Source organism: Salvia splendens, chromosome 16, assembly GCF_004379255.2.
Source record: "Salvia splendens isolate huo1 chromosome 16, SspV2, whole genome shotgun sequence".
In the NCBI taxonomy this organism is placed as follows: Eukaryota; Viridiplantae; Streptophyta; class Magnoliopsida; order Lamiales; family Lamiaceae; genus Salvia; species Salvia splendens.
The window spans coordinates 3,459,109-3,472,458 of NC_056047.1; the positions used below are offsets into that span (position 1 = coordinate 3,459,109).

General features: G+C 31.6%; 1 protein-coding gene, 1 long non-coding RNA gene and 1 other non-coding gene across 3 annotated transcripts; all 3 read left to right on the plus strand.

The window, feature by feature from the left end:
• Positions 1-428: 428 nt before the first annotated feature.
• Positions 429-3,649, plus strand: LOC121770050 (MYB-like transcription factor EOBI). Its single transcript, XM_042166849.1, has 3 exons — positions 429-640; positions 823-952; positions 2,895-3,649. Exons 1-3 carry the CDS (start codon positions 505-507, stop codon positions 3,208-3,210), a joined length of 582 nt encoding a protein of 193 aa, XP_042022783.1. The 5' UTR covers positions 429-504; the 3' UTR covers positions 3,211-3,649.
• Positions 3,650-8,092: 4,443 nt separating this feature from the next.
• Positions 8,093-10,482, plus strand: LOC121770051. Its single transcript, XR_006043742.1, has 3 exons — positions 8,093-8,301; positions 9,012-9,676; positions 10,290-10,482. It is a non-coding gene; the product is annotated as an uncharacterized LOC121770051 (long non-coding RNA).
• A 177-nt stretch (positions 10,483-10,659) lies between these two features.
• Positions 10,660-10,731, plus strand: TRNAP-UGG. Its single transcript has one exon. It is a non-coding gene; the product is annotated as a tRNA-Pro (tRNA).
• The last annotated feature ends 2,619 nt before the right edge of the window (positions 10,732-13,350 follow it).

A 13,350-nucleotide genomic window follows, 5' to 3' on the forward strand; every position in this document is an offset into this window, starting at 1 on the left:
TTTAGTGGTATGAAGCAGTTATTGAGCAGTTATTGCTCACCCACGATCTTGTTAGTGGGGCTGCAAACCACGATCCTAGTTCGATGTATAAATAGAACTTAGATCAGATAGAAAAAGGTTAAGCTCTCTAGAGATAAAAACTCATATAGCAAGTCTGTTTTGTAAGCTGGTAAACCAGATCAAGCAATACAATCTTGCCCCCCCTTTTTTCCCGTGGACGTAGATTTACTTCAGTAAATCGAACCACGTAAATTCTTTGTGTCATAGTCTTTATTCTCTACCAGCATTTACTAACATCAGAAATTCGCGGATCCATCAGATACAAAGTTAGATTTAAAAGATCTCCATTATGTTGTCAATTAATAGCTCATTTAACTGGACAAATCTCTCTTATACCGCCTCTATAAATTAAGCATCACCTCCATTATTTTCTTCAGATATCAACCCATCTCTCTCTCCTCTTCTTCTTCTTTTCTCTCTCTTTCTCATTATATCTCTCTAAAGATGGATAAGAAACCATGCAAATCTATAGATGTTGAAGTGAGGAAAGGCCCATGGACAATGGAAGAGGATCTCATTCTCATGAACTACATTGCAAATCATGGTGAAGGCGTTTGGAACTCCCTCGCTCGATCTGCAGGTAAATTAAACACAAAACACACACACACACACACACACACATATATATATATATATACACACACACAAAGAAAACCCTAATGAGAAAAAGAGAAGAAAAATTAACTTTCTTCTACCATTTTAATTACTTTGATACTTGATGGAAATTTTCTAATTTTTTTTACTTTTTGTGTTTTTTTATAGGGCTGAAGCGCACTGGAAAAAGTTGTCGTCTTCGGTGGCTTAATTACCTCCGGCCAGATGTTCGGCGTGGAAATATAACACCGGAGGAGCAGCTTCTGATCATGGAGCTGCATGCTAAGTGGGGAAACAGGTATGTAATATTTATTTTAATGGCGTGGTTTATCTTTAAAAGTGGTAGTATTATAATTTTTAGATTATAATCTTTTTAGATTAAAAAGGAATATAAAGTGGTATTTTTTCGTCGTCTCTCTCCTTTTTTTTATTATGCTCGTGCAGTTGGTTTTTAGATCAAAAAGGAATATAAAGTGATAATTCATTTGATTTGTAGTACAACTATATAACTAGATTTTATGGAGAGAGAGAAGAGGACGAAACCACCAAGCTATGAACGTCAGGAAATCAAGTACTTCGCCGAAAAAAGATTCATGAAACATGCGAGTTTGTAGTTTATGGAAACCATAATATTCCCCAACCCATATCTTTCTTAAACAACTTTTATTGATCGTTACATATAATATATTTATTGAGGATATTAAACCCTTCAGCTAATCCCGTAGGCCCGCCTTGTTATTCCCATAATTATGGAAGTTTAACTATGAGTTATTTTTAGTTATTTACTCTTTTTGAAAGTTTTAATTTTTTTTTCTATAAAGGGTCTTGATTTAAATATAATATTGGGATAAGTTAGTTCGGAAAAAGAAGGTTGCAAATTGATACACGTTTTGAGAGGTGAAGCCAAAGAGATTGGGGCTATGGAATTTTTTTCCATATTAATTAGGAGAAGCCATAGGAAGAAATTAGAAATCACATGTACAACTCCAATCACTTGAAAGAGAAGCTACCAATTGATGCCTACTATCTTGAAATTGACATCTGCCATCTTTTGTTGTCCTATTCCAACAAAAGGGCCCTTCCAAATTATTTTTATTTACACTTTTTATAAAACTTTGCATCTTAGGTGAATGGGATATTTCCTAATTATTATACTATTATCCATTGAAATAGTACCATAACCGTTTGATAATAAGTTGTGTGTGAGAGAAGAGGGAGAGAGACTGTGTGTGTGTGTGAGAGAGAGAGAGGGAGAGAGGAGAGAGAAATGGAACTTTCTAAGATTTTCACTGATAGGAAAAAGAAGAGCCGCCGGAAACATAAGAGATGGAGAGAGAGAGGGCTTTAAAAATATGTTAGAAAAGAATTTCCACGAAATAGAAAACTTTAAAAAAATGCACTTTTTTCTTATAAAAAAATTCTTAGAGAGGGTGAGTGAATGTTAGTAAAACTTACCAACCTGTGAGGGGAGTATCAAATGATGATATACCACAGTTTCTTCGTTTCATCGAGTCGAAATAAATAAATCAGTTTTAAGAGAAAAAAAAAAGAAAGAAAAGAATATTGAAGATTATTTTCTTCGGAAATGGATCTCAGCCATACCTAAGAGTATCGAATGAAAGCGTGGTGTGTTAATACACACATGCAATACTTGGTAGTTTTTGTTTTCCTATAATTTTTTTTTCAATTTGGAGTGAATCTTCACTTTGCCTTCAACAATTGCTTTAAATAAATTGGGAATGCCAACAAACTACGAATTTCAACCGTAGAACATGGCTTGTCAATAAAATCCTTGTTGTGATGCAAAAAATTTGAAATATTGCCTATCAATATAGTGGCCCATGATGCAAATTAATTTGGCTCGTTTTACACGTGTTGCTAGAAGAATAATAAAATTCTAGCTTCTATTTTTTTTTCATATAGCCTAACCTTCACAAAAAACATTAGATATCATATGCATAAGATAAAATAGTTGATTATTTTTATGCCTTTACAAAAATTTGCATTTTCTAGCAAAAGAAATAGTAAAACAAAGACATATTATCTTGGGATAAGAACATGTCGAGGAGGGCATGTCAATATCTAATAGTTAATCAAAAGACAAGGATTTAATTTAGTAGAATTATTTGTTTTTCACATGTTATGAATTTGAAATAGAAAGGATTTCAATCTTGCTTTCCATAATACATAATATAGGCCAAAATTAATTAGTCAGTAACTAAATATTAATTTGAATATAGGTGGTCAAAAATTGCAAAACATCTGCCCGGAAGAACAGACAATGAGATAAAAAATTATTGGAGGACTCGAATTCAAAAACACATCAAGCAAGCAGAGAACTGTACAGGTCAAACTGTAGAGAACACCAACGATCAAGCTAGCACTAGCCAAGTCTCCAGTTCATGCCATGCAGATCATACAGTTGAATCCTACTCTCCGCCTTCCTTTAATGACAATAATATGGAGTCTTTTCAGGGCCCATTTCCAACTGAAACGAATGAAAACCTTTGGAGTATTGAGGATCTATGGTCTCTACAGTTACTCAATGGGGACTGAGTCAGTCGGTCTCAGTTGACTAACCGCCCTACGACGGCCACGCTTGCCTCCGTATATAAAGTAGTTAAATTTCCTCCCTGGTACTACTGCCTTCAGTTTTATAGTTCTTGAATTAAGGGTCGACTTGTAATATGGTATGATGAAATATGGAGTTAAGTGCATTTATATACTAAGTATATTAAATATATAAATAATACCAACATATACTAAAGGACGAAGAACGGTTACATATGTTGTACATTAAAGTATGATGAGATTTGCTGAGTAGAGGGTTTTTCTTTTTTTCTTTTTTTTGTTACACTTAATATATTTATTAGAAAAAGTGTTGTTTTTTTACGATTAGGACAATTAGTGCTTTTGTTACCTACTTAGTCTTCTCCAAACAATGATTAATCCTGTTATTATAATGATTGATGGTTAGTTTGTTTGCTTATTTAAATTTTGTTTTCTATAACTATGTCACTTTTGGAACTAACTAGCTTTTCAATTGAATATGATTTTACTTTAATTGTGAACTCCTCACCTTAACGTGTTGTCTTAATCAACTTTGAAAGCTGACCTTTTTTTGTCGATCTTATCCTTCGTATACAATTAGGGTTTCCTTCCCAAACACGATTTCTTTATGTGATGTTCACTGTGTGTCTGTGCGTGCATTTTACACACAGAGATGAGTTTATATGGAGTATGTGTTTGTACACTGTAACTAAATACTATGCATATCCACATGTACACGCACGAGTGTGTGCTATTGTGTGTGGGAAGAGAGATGATTTTTCCAACTAAAGGTGTCGACATTAATTTCTTGCATGTGTGGTATGTGGACTGTGTTTACATCCGATAATGGGTGTGTGTGTGCGTGCGTGTGAGGAGAGCTATTTACTCTTGTGTATATATGTGTGTGTGATGTCGGGTTCAGGTAGGGTTGGTGGCCGATTGACCCAATGCCTGTCTATAAAGGGCTGTAAAATTTCATTAGATTCGGATTTTTGAGTCGTCGTCAATATTAAGGTGTAATAATCGTAGTGTATAATGTAAGAATGTGGAATGATAATGAAATGCATAAATGTGTGAAGAGAATCACGCGGGTAACAATTGCCGAACTGAAATAAGGAGAAATTGACACGTGGAAAGTTGGCATAGCTATTTATGGCAAAATTGAATATCTACTTTCTATATATGGCTATATATGGTCATTGCCATCTATTTTGAAGTATGACTGCTGCCTAACTCTTTACCTTTTTTTTTGGAAATCTTCACGTGGTCCCTTTTTATTCACACCCACTATTATTTATTTATTTATTTATTTATTATTATTATTATTATTATTATTATTACTATTATTTTCTGATATAATATAATCACAGTATAGTTGATCTGATATTTTTACATTATCGTGTAAGTCTGTAAGAACACTAATTATTTGGGAATAAAATTTCACGTGTGTATGTAAGTAGACACGCACAACTTGATATATAGATACTAATAAACTAATTTAACATTTAAATATTTATTTGAAACTAATAATAAGAGATTAATGGGTCATCAATTAATAGCGCAAGTCACGCAAGCAAAGAAATTTCGTTTTGGGCTTTCGCACTACCAAACTTAGACGCAATAATTTCTTAGAACAGAGTTTAATTCTATATTTATTTCTAGAGTTCCATGAAAAACAATTAATTGCTTAAACTTTATAATTTGTTTCTAATATTTTGCACCCGCAAGCTAAATGCTACTATATGTATCCATTAAAAAAATTGTCTTTCTGTACAAAAAAAAAAGAAAAAGAAAAGAAGTAAATAGGAAATAAAATTTCAGCCACAAATTTTGTAACCCACATGTTTTTAGTGTGAAATTGAAAGAAAGGAACGCACCACGTGAAGGATAAGTAACTGTCACATGGGGGGTCGGCAATAACTGCATGGAAATCAACTCAATTACTACCAATTAGTCTGGTCAACATAGTAAAGCGAATAAAAGTACAAATGTGTAATAAAAAATCACAAGCATCATATAATCGAGAGATATATTGTTGAAGACTCCAATATACAAATTCAACTTAGTACATTTTATTGTAGAAATATGAAATGCCCAAATCTTAAGTTTGTGATTAATTATTTACAAATATGTATGAAAAAAGTTTGAGTGCTTGAATCTTGGGCTTTTGATTCGGCCCACTATAATTATACCATGATCTGGTTTCACAGCTTGGGGTTATATAGTGGGCCCTATTGAGTAAATATTGTGTAGAGTGTGGGCCCGAATGGACTATGATCAAAATTACCAAACTCATCTATGATTCTATGTAGGATTATATTTTATTTCAAGTCTTAATACTCCATTAGTTCGTTATAAAAGGTTAATAGTTAATGCTATAAACAAAAATAATGACATTTTGTCTTTTCCTACAACATGACTCTGTCACTTTCTTGATCAGAGTATTATTTAATCGTTATATATACCTACTTTAAAGTGAGACTTTTTCTATATTCACAATGCATCAATCATTTTTATTAAAATCTATTGCACACCACCTTACTTTGAAGCAGTGGTGTATCCACCTTAGAAGTTGTACCCCCAAAATAAAATACTAATACTATGTATTGTGATAAAATTTGCAAATGGCCTTTGTGGTCTAGTGGTTCTGCTACCAGTTTTCATAGCCGAGGTACTGAGTTTGAAACCTGGCGCATATTCTAATTTCTTTTCCTTTCTTGTTTAGTTTTATTCTAACATATAAAAGTCTATATCATTTCAATTATTTTTTGTTTTAGTTTTGTTAATCCAATTTGTTTACTTATTTCATGTTTTATTTTATTGAATTAAAAGTTCTGTAGCCTTTTACTTCTTTTCTATATTTCTTATTAGAATAATGAATTTACTTTTGTTGTTTACTTTTATTCAAACAATTGAAAGAATAAATGTATTATCTTTTTTATTTGTTAAAACAATTCAAAAAATAAATTTATATACTTCTTGATCAAATTCTTAAATAATCAAAAAATTTACTTTAAACCTATATTATCTGTTTTGCAGCAATTATGTGCAAATCTATATAAAACATTTACAACTCATAAAAAAAATATAACTTTTAAAAAATAATTGACATTTTGCTTAAAGTATTTATATCCACAAGGTTTTGCTCTAAAAACTGTCCATTAAAAAATATTTAAAAATTTACTCAAATATTTCATGTCAAAAAAATTAATTTATTTCCAAATTATATAATTTATGTCTATAAGACATTTGTATTTAAGAGAACAAAAAGGATTGTTTGGATTTTTAAACTTCGAGAACTATTTTCGTACCTCCGAATCAAAAATCCTGGATTCGCCACTGCTTTGAAGTGACAAGAGAGTATATCATATGATAAAATTTGTAGGTGGAGGAGTAAACAGAGATATGTAGTGTGATATTTAATATTTTCTATGGACAGTGTTATATTTAGTTATAATATGTCTGTGAATAATTCACATTCGAATGTGCTCACATTAGTGGCCCTAGATGAGTGTAAAATTATGGAGTTGATGTTTTTGTAATCCATGCTTTTTATTATTCATAATTAAGATGGATTTTGTACGAATCAGTTTAACAAATTGTGACAAGATGGATTTGATGTGTATGTAATAATGTATCAGTGGTTGTTAGTGTGTTCAATTTATTACAAGTATGAGGTGCCATCGCTTGCATTTATATCTTTTTCAATGATTTTGTAATGTAAAGTCGAAATCAAAATTCCCACCAAAAATCTCACTCCATTTTGTAGGTTGATTGAGATTGCATGAATTGGTTGTAAGACACGTCAATTCGGCAATCACTTGTACACTTCACTCTCTATCTTGAACAAATATTATAATCTGATAACTTTTTATGAAACTTTAACATATCGATATCCCTACTAAATAAATGTATAATATGTGACCAAGTTGCTTTCTTAACTAAGTCTCTTAAATAAATAAAAAATTGGGTTGATATATGCAACTACACACAACTTGCATGTCACTTTTCTTCGTAGATGTTCTACAACTAATACGGTGAAATGGACATTATGCGAAAAATCATGAGTTTAAATTCTGTCGACATCTTCAAAATTCAACCACACACAGTATAGAGTTTATTGAATTTTACCTAACAATTAGCAGGTAAATAAAATTCAGAAATTTACAGAACTATGTATAGCATAGAAGTTACTTTCAAACACTAATGAGTAATGACTAAGCTAAACATTTACTATTATAAAGTATTAATGCATAAGTAATTACTCCAAGATATAATATTAAGAATTTGGCCTGGTAATTTCAATAAATAAAGATATGAAACTGTAACTTAGAAAATATGTTACCAGAAATCGACGCCTTTTTTAATCAACAGATAGTTTTAACTTGTAAAATCCGCTCTAATGGTACACCAAAATCGAAAATATGATAGATAATTAGCTTCAATGATACTAAAAAATCAATTCAATTTTTGGTTTATGAGTAGAAAAATATCCCTTTTTGGGTTCATACTAAACCAAAATAGTAATTATTATTATTATTATTATTTTGTGAGTAAAAAAAAGAAATAACATAGAGAGTATTTTTTTAAATTTGAGTATAATGTAAATGGTTAGGGAAAAAATCATATTTGGTGTGACATTTACATTAAATTGGGTTTCAGTTTAGTGTAAATGATTGGATTATTAACCATGATAAAATAAATGTTTTTGTTAGTTGGAAAAGGTATTATTAGCATATAAAAGATGGCTTATTGGTCTATAAATAATAAATTTTGGTTGAATTATAATTTAATATTATTAGTATTAAAAATTTTAAAACGTGAGAAATTCAATTTATAATTACTTGGACAATTTTTAGGAAAACGATAGGAAGGGCGAGTTGGACGAGTCAAGAGCGGTGACTCAACTCGGAAGAAAGAAAGAAATGTGTAGAAGAGAAAGACAAGCACGTATTTTGCTCGTTAATGCGTCTATAACATCGAGGATCAATAGCGTTCGGCGGCGGATGGCGGGAACGTTTTTGTACTTGATACTCTGCGGTGGAGTGTCAGCGTCGGTTATTTTGTGAGAAAAGGCGTTCTTCTCTGAAGAAACATGTAATTCCCCTCTCTCTAATGACGCACACTATGTTTATAAAAATTTGTAATGCGGTTTTTTATGTAGTTTGCGAGTGATGGCAATTTTTGATTCAAAGTTGTGGTTTTAAGTTCAATTATGATTTGCGGCTGAAATGGTTGATTTCTAGTTTCGCACTAGCTAGAACTCGGAGACTTGAGTCCGATTAGTTACACTTGAAGGTGCTTGATCAGTTTTGTAAATAATTGTGTTTTCCCTAGGAATTAGGATGATTATTTGCATTACAACATAGCCATAACAGCCTCAAAGAATTCCTATACCCTTGAACAGCTTCTTCAACACATATAGCTCTATGAGTTACGCAAAGGTGCATAGAACGAAAAAGAACATGGTTGCATTTGATGCTAGAGTATCCACTTCATTGTACCCATTTCTATATGTTGTTTGGGACTCTGTGGTCTGTAGCATTGTGAAACTATGGTCATACGAGCAACCAATTCTTCATTTTCTCATCAAACTCTTCAGAAGCTTATTATTATACTTAGAATTGGATCATAAGATTTTCTCTCGAGTTTTATCAGTTTCAAAAGCGGCAGCATGCTTTGTTAAAACTGATGTACTCATATTATGTGTAAAGTGAAGTTTGGCTGATGACAAAATGTTAGTATTTCGTTATTTGTTCTTGTTTGATTATCTGCTGTCAATTTTGGCACGTGCACGTCCTTTGCAGGTTGCACCCTATGAAAGGCCTGCATTAAGCAAAGGATTTTTACTTCCTGAAGGTATTGCTTCCGAAGGATTTCCTTGTCAACCATTTCTTGCATGACTTTCTGTGCAACGTGCATGCACTGCCAGCACAGGGAAGCCTTCTAAGCAGAAGGCGTGAATTAGTAAAGTTAAGTATGATTACACAAACTGCCTTTGCTGTGTAGTTGGGATTTTGTTTCATCTCCATAATGTCCAACATGATTAGTTTTATTTGATTTAAAGTATGCCATTTACGGTTTCAAGTATGTCGTTGATAGTTGATTAAAATATGCCCTTTACAGTTTCAAGTTTATAGTTGATAGTTTATTGTTACACGTACCTTGTGAAAAACCAATATATTCCCACCAGCAGAGTTTCTCTACGGAATAAAAAGTTCCAGTTGTAGAAAGGATGTGTAATGTATTGACCCCTTTTTGCAGTATATGTGTGTTCCATTGTCATTCTATATCTGTATGACTTTTATGTACTGATGATGTTCTCAATTCTTATTATTCTATACAACTGAAATTTTGACTTTTTGTTTTGACTGGTTTTCTCTGTGCTCTGTTTGTTATATTCAGCTCAAGCACGCGTACCTTCATTTCACTGTTGTGTGGGTACCAAACTACCAATGGCACAAGGAACACGGTAATTCCATGTTATGTTAGCATACTGGTTATTGTGGAGCAACTTGGGTTAGATAAAGAACTTATAAAGTTATTTGTGCAATCTTATGTGTTTTTAACTTAATTTTTGGTCAAATTCTTTGATCTCAACTTCGTGGATCAGATCTGTTCATAAATCAATGTAACTCGTTATATATTTCGCGATGAAACGAGCATAAATATCATTGCAATGATTACTACTGGCTATATGACTATGCATATAAACTTATGTGGTTTTGGAATGTGTTGATTTATTACTTGTTTGCTCATCATAGTTCTTGAATATGGCCAAGAACCTGGTAGCTTGTGTGCTCATTAGTATGAAGTTAAGTTTGAGGCCCTTCATGAGGAATTCAAACCGTGCTTGAAGTATGTATGCTCCTTCAACAAACATGTAGTATTTTCTAGATTTCTATGTGAGAAGTTGTAACAAACTCACAGTTATCCTTCAAAAAAATTATTTTAACGAATACGGATACTACTTTCTACAAATTACTTGCTTGCTTTTGATTTAGTTTGGAGATTCGTAAACTTATGATGTGGAGTAAACAATTGGTGGATTCAGTACTATTTACTCATCAACTGCACTTCTGCAGGTATTGAGTTGATTCTTGGAACTAGACTTGTTGATGTGAAGTAGAAGATATCGCTAACTGCAAAAAGGAGAAACAATAAGATACAAATACTCCATATCATAGTTCATTGTTCTTTCTTCCATTTAAGTTGCATCTGGTTGTTCAAGAATTTGCGAGAATGTATCGTTGAAAAATTGGACCTCAGTTACTCTTATTACATCATGGTCATACATTCAAGTTGTACACCCAATTTCGATTTGTATGGCCTTATTATGTGGAACAACTTTTACCGATCATGGAGGAACCATTACTTTAATGATGCAAGTCCTTGTCCTAGAATTGCTCTGTTTTGTAAATCTAGTTAGTTTGATAAGCAACAATTCATCAAGATGGGCGTTTGGTCTAGTGGTATGATTCTCGCTTTGGGTGCGAGAGGTCCCGAGTTCGATTCTCGGAACGCCCCTTTTTCACGAATTTTTATTTCTGGAAATTTAATTTTGGTAAATTGGATGGTTTGAAATGGTAACTTAGGATAGTCATCAAGTCGCAAACCATTCGATATATATATATATAATGAGAGTAGTAACTATTTTGAAGTTTGAAATTGGTCTTTTGCTGCATTTCTGAATTTAAATGTATTTTTATTTTGATATATATATATATATATAATCCTATATATATATATAAATTTATAAAAAATAAACATATAATCATTACAACACATCTAATTATACACACCTTTTTATTTTCACCTACTCATGCAATGCACGACCTATGTATATAAGTGCGAGAATCTTTTTCAAGTTTTTAGCGTATATTTTATATAAAAATTAATATTCTATATAATTATAATTTTGATTACATTTTATTTCATATTAGCATATGGGTCGTATTTGGAAATTAAACATTCAATAAATATTATATACTACCCCGAATGTATCGACAATTATACCTACACCAGTATCGACCCGTCAATATTAAATGCGAGAATTTTTTAAATATTTTATGCACATGGATTTTAACTGGCTACTTATATAGTAGTATTAATTTATAAATTACATATTGATAAAAAAATAAATATTTAAGAAATTTACTATTATTAGTATTTTTTTTACTATTGTTATATATATATGGATGAGATCATAATCAATTCAATCTTATCAATCATTGTATTATACACGGAAAATAGATTCTATTTCGAAATAAACGACTATCGACAATCGACCTATACATGTGTCTACCTACCTATTTAAATGCGGGACCTTTCACTATTTTATATTAATGGATGGGATCATAATCAATTCAACCTTATCAATCACTGCATTATATACAAAAATTAGATTCTGTTTCGAATTAATAGGCTATCGACCATTGACCTATGCAGGAATATAACTGTCCATTTTAAGTGTGAAAATCATATAATTATTTACAACACATCTAATTATACATACATATTTGTTACCACATTCTCGTGCGATGCACGAAAATTAATTTATTTCATGTCTATATTAGTGCGAGAATCTTTTTCATGTTTTTAGAGCGTAGTTTTTTATATACAATTATGACTTTAGTTACATTTTATTTCATATTAACAGATGTGTCGTATCTAGAAATTAAGCGTTCTATATATATTTGGTATTATCTCGAATATATCGACAATCATACCTACACCAGTATCGACCTGTTATATTAAACGCGGGATTTGTTTCATATATTAATGAGCATGATTGACTAATATATCAATTTATTATTTATAGTATAGTACAATACATTTAATTATACACATAACTATTACAACACATCTAATTATATAACCTTTTTGTTTCCATATACTCGTGCAATGAACGAACATTAATTTATTCTTTGTCTATATAAGTGCGAGAATATTTTTCATGTTTTAACGCGTAGTTTTGTCGTATAAAATAAATATTCTATACAATTATAATTCCGATTACCTTTTATTTCATATTGACAGATGGGTCACATCTGGAAATTAAACATCTAGTAAAAATCAGGTATCACCTCGAATGTATCGCCAATCGCACCTTCACCGGTATTTACATACACTAGTATCGACTTATCAATTTTAAAATGTGAGAATCTTTTTAACAATTTTTGTATTTAGTTTTAATACCGTGTACTAATAGTTCATATAATAATAATAATAAATTAAGAATCAAATTAAATATTCTTTATAATTATAATTCTGACTACCTTTTATTTCATATTAACAAATGGGTCATATCTGGAAATTAAACGCCCAATAAATATCAGCTACTACCTTGAATGCATTGCCGATCGCATCTACACCGGTATTGACCTACACAGTATCGACCTGTCAAATTTAAAATGTTAGAATCTTTTTAACAATTTTTGCACTTAGTTTTAATACAGGGCACTAATAATTCATAATTTACATGATAATGAAGTGTAAATAATAATTAAAAAATTAGTTGTCTAATTATAATTCTGATTACTTTTTATTATATTAACAAACAAGTCTTATCTTGAAATTAAAATTCCAATAAATATCGGGTATTACCTCGAATGTATCGCAAGTCGCACACCGGTATCGACCTACACTCATTTTAAAATGTGAGAATCTTTTTAAGTTAATTTAAGTACTATAATTTACATACTAAAATAAAATTATCTCCGTTCCTGAAAGTTTGTCCTATTTTTTTATTTCCGTCCGTGCCCTAAAGTTTGTCCCATTTTTTCAACTCACTTTGTATTACATTTTTTAAACCTGTATAGGGTCAGGCGACAAAGGTAGTAAAAAATAAATCCAATTTCACCCGGAAACCTGCCACGTCGGAACGTCCGGTCACCTGCATAACGAAAACTCAACACACGAAAACGCCAAACCGGCAGCTGTCAGTTACATCTCTTAAACGCCATTCATCTAACCCACTCTCAACAAAGTCGACGTAATAGCACGCGCTTCTTCCAGCTTCCACATCAGCAGTATCTCTCCCATTAAAGGGAGTAGAATCCAATCTCCCCACTCTCGCGATTGAAATGGGTGGCTAATTATGCAGCTCAGCATCGGCGATTCGAAACACATCATTTCCATGGGAAA

What these genes read in the sequence shown, in the direction of transcription:
- LOC121770050 (XM_042166849.1), top strand. Translation starts at nt 505, where the DNA reads ATGGATAAGAAACCATGCAAATCTATAGATGTTGAAGTGAGGAAAGGC. An exon ending in CTCCCTCGCTCGATCTGCAG is followed by an intron (nt 641 to 822) that starts GTAAATTAAACA and finishes GTTTTTTTATAG; the next exon opens with GGCTGAAGCGCACTGGAAAA. An exon ending in CATGCTAAGTGGGGAAACAG is followed by an intron (nt 953 to 2,894) that starts GTATGTAATATT and finishes ATTTGAATATAG; the next exon opens with GTGGTCAAAAATTGCAAAAC.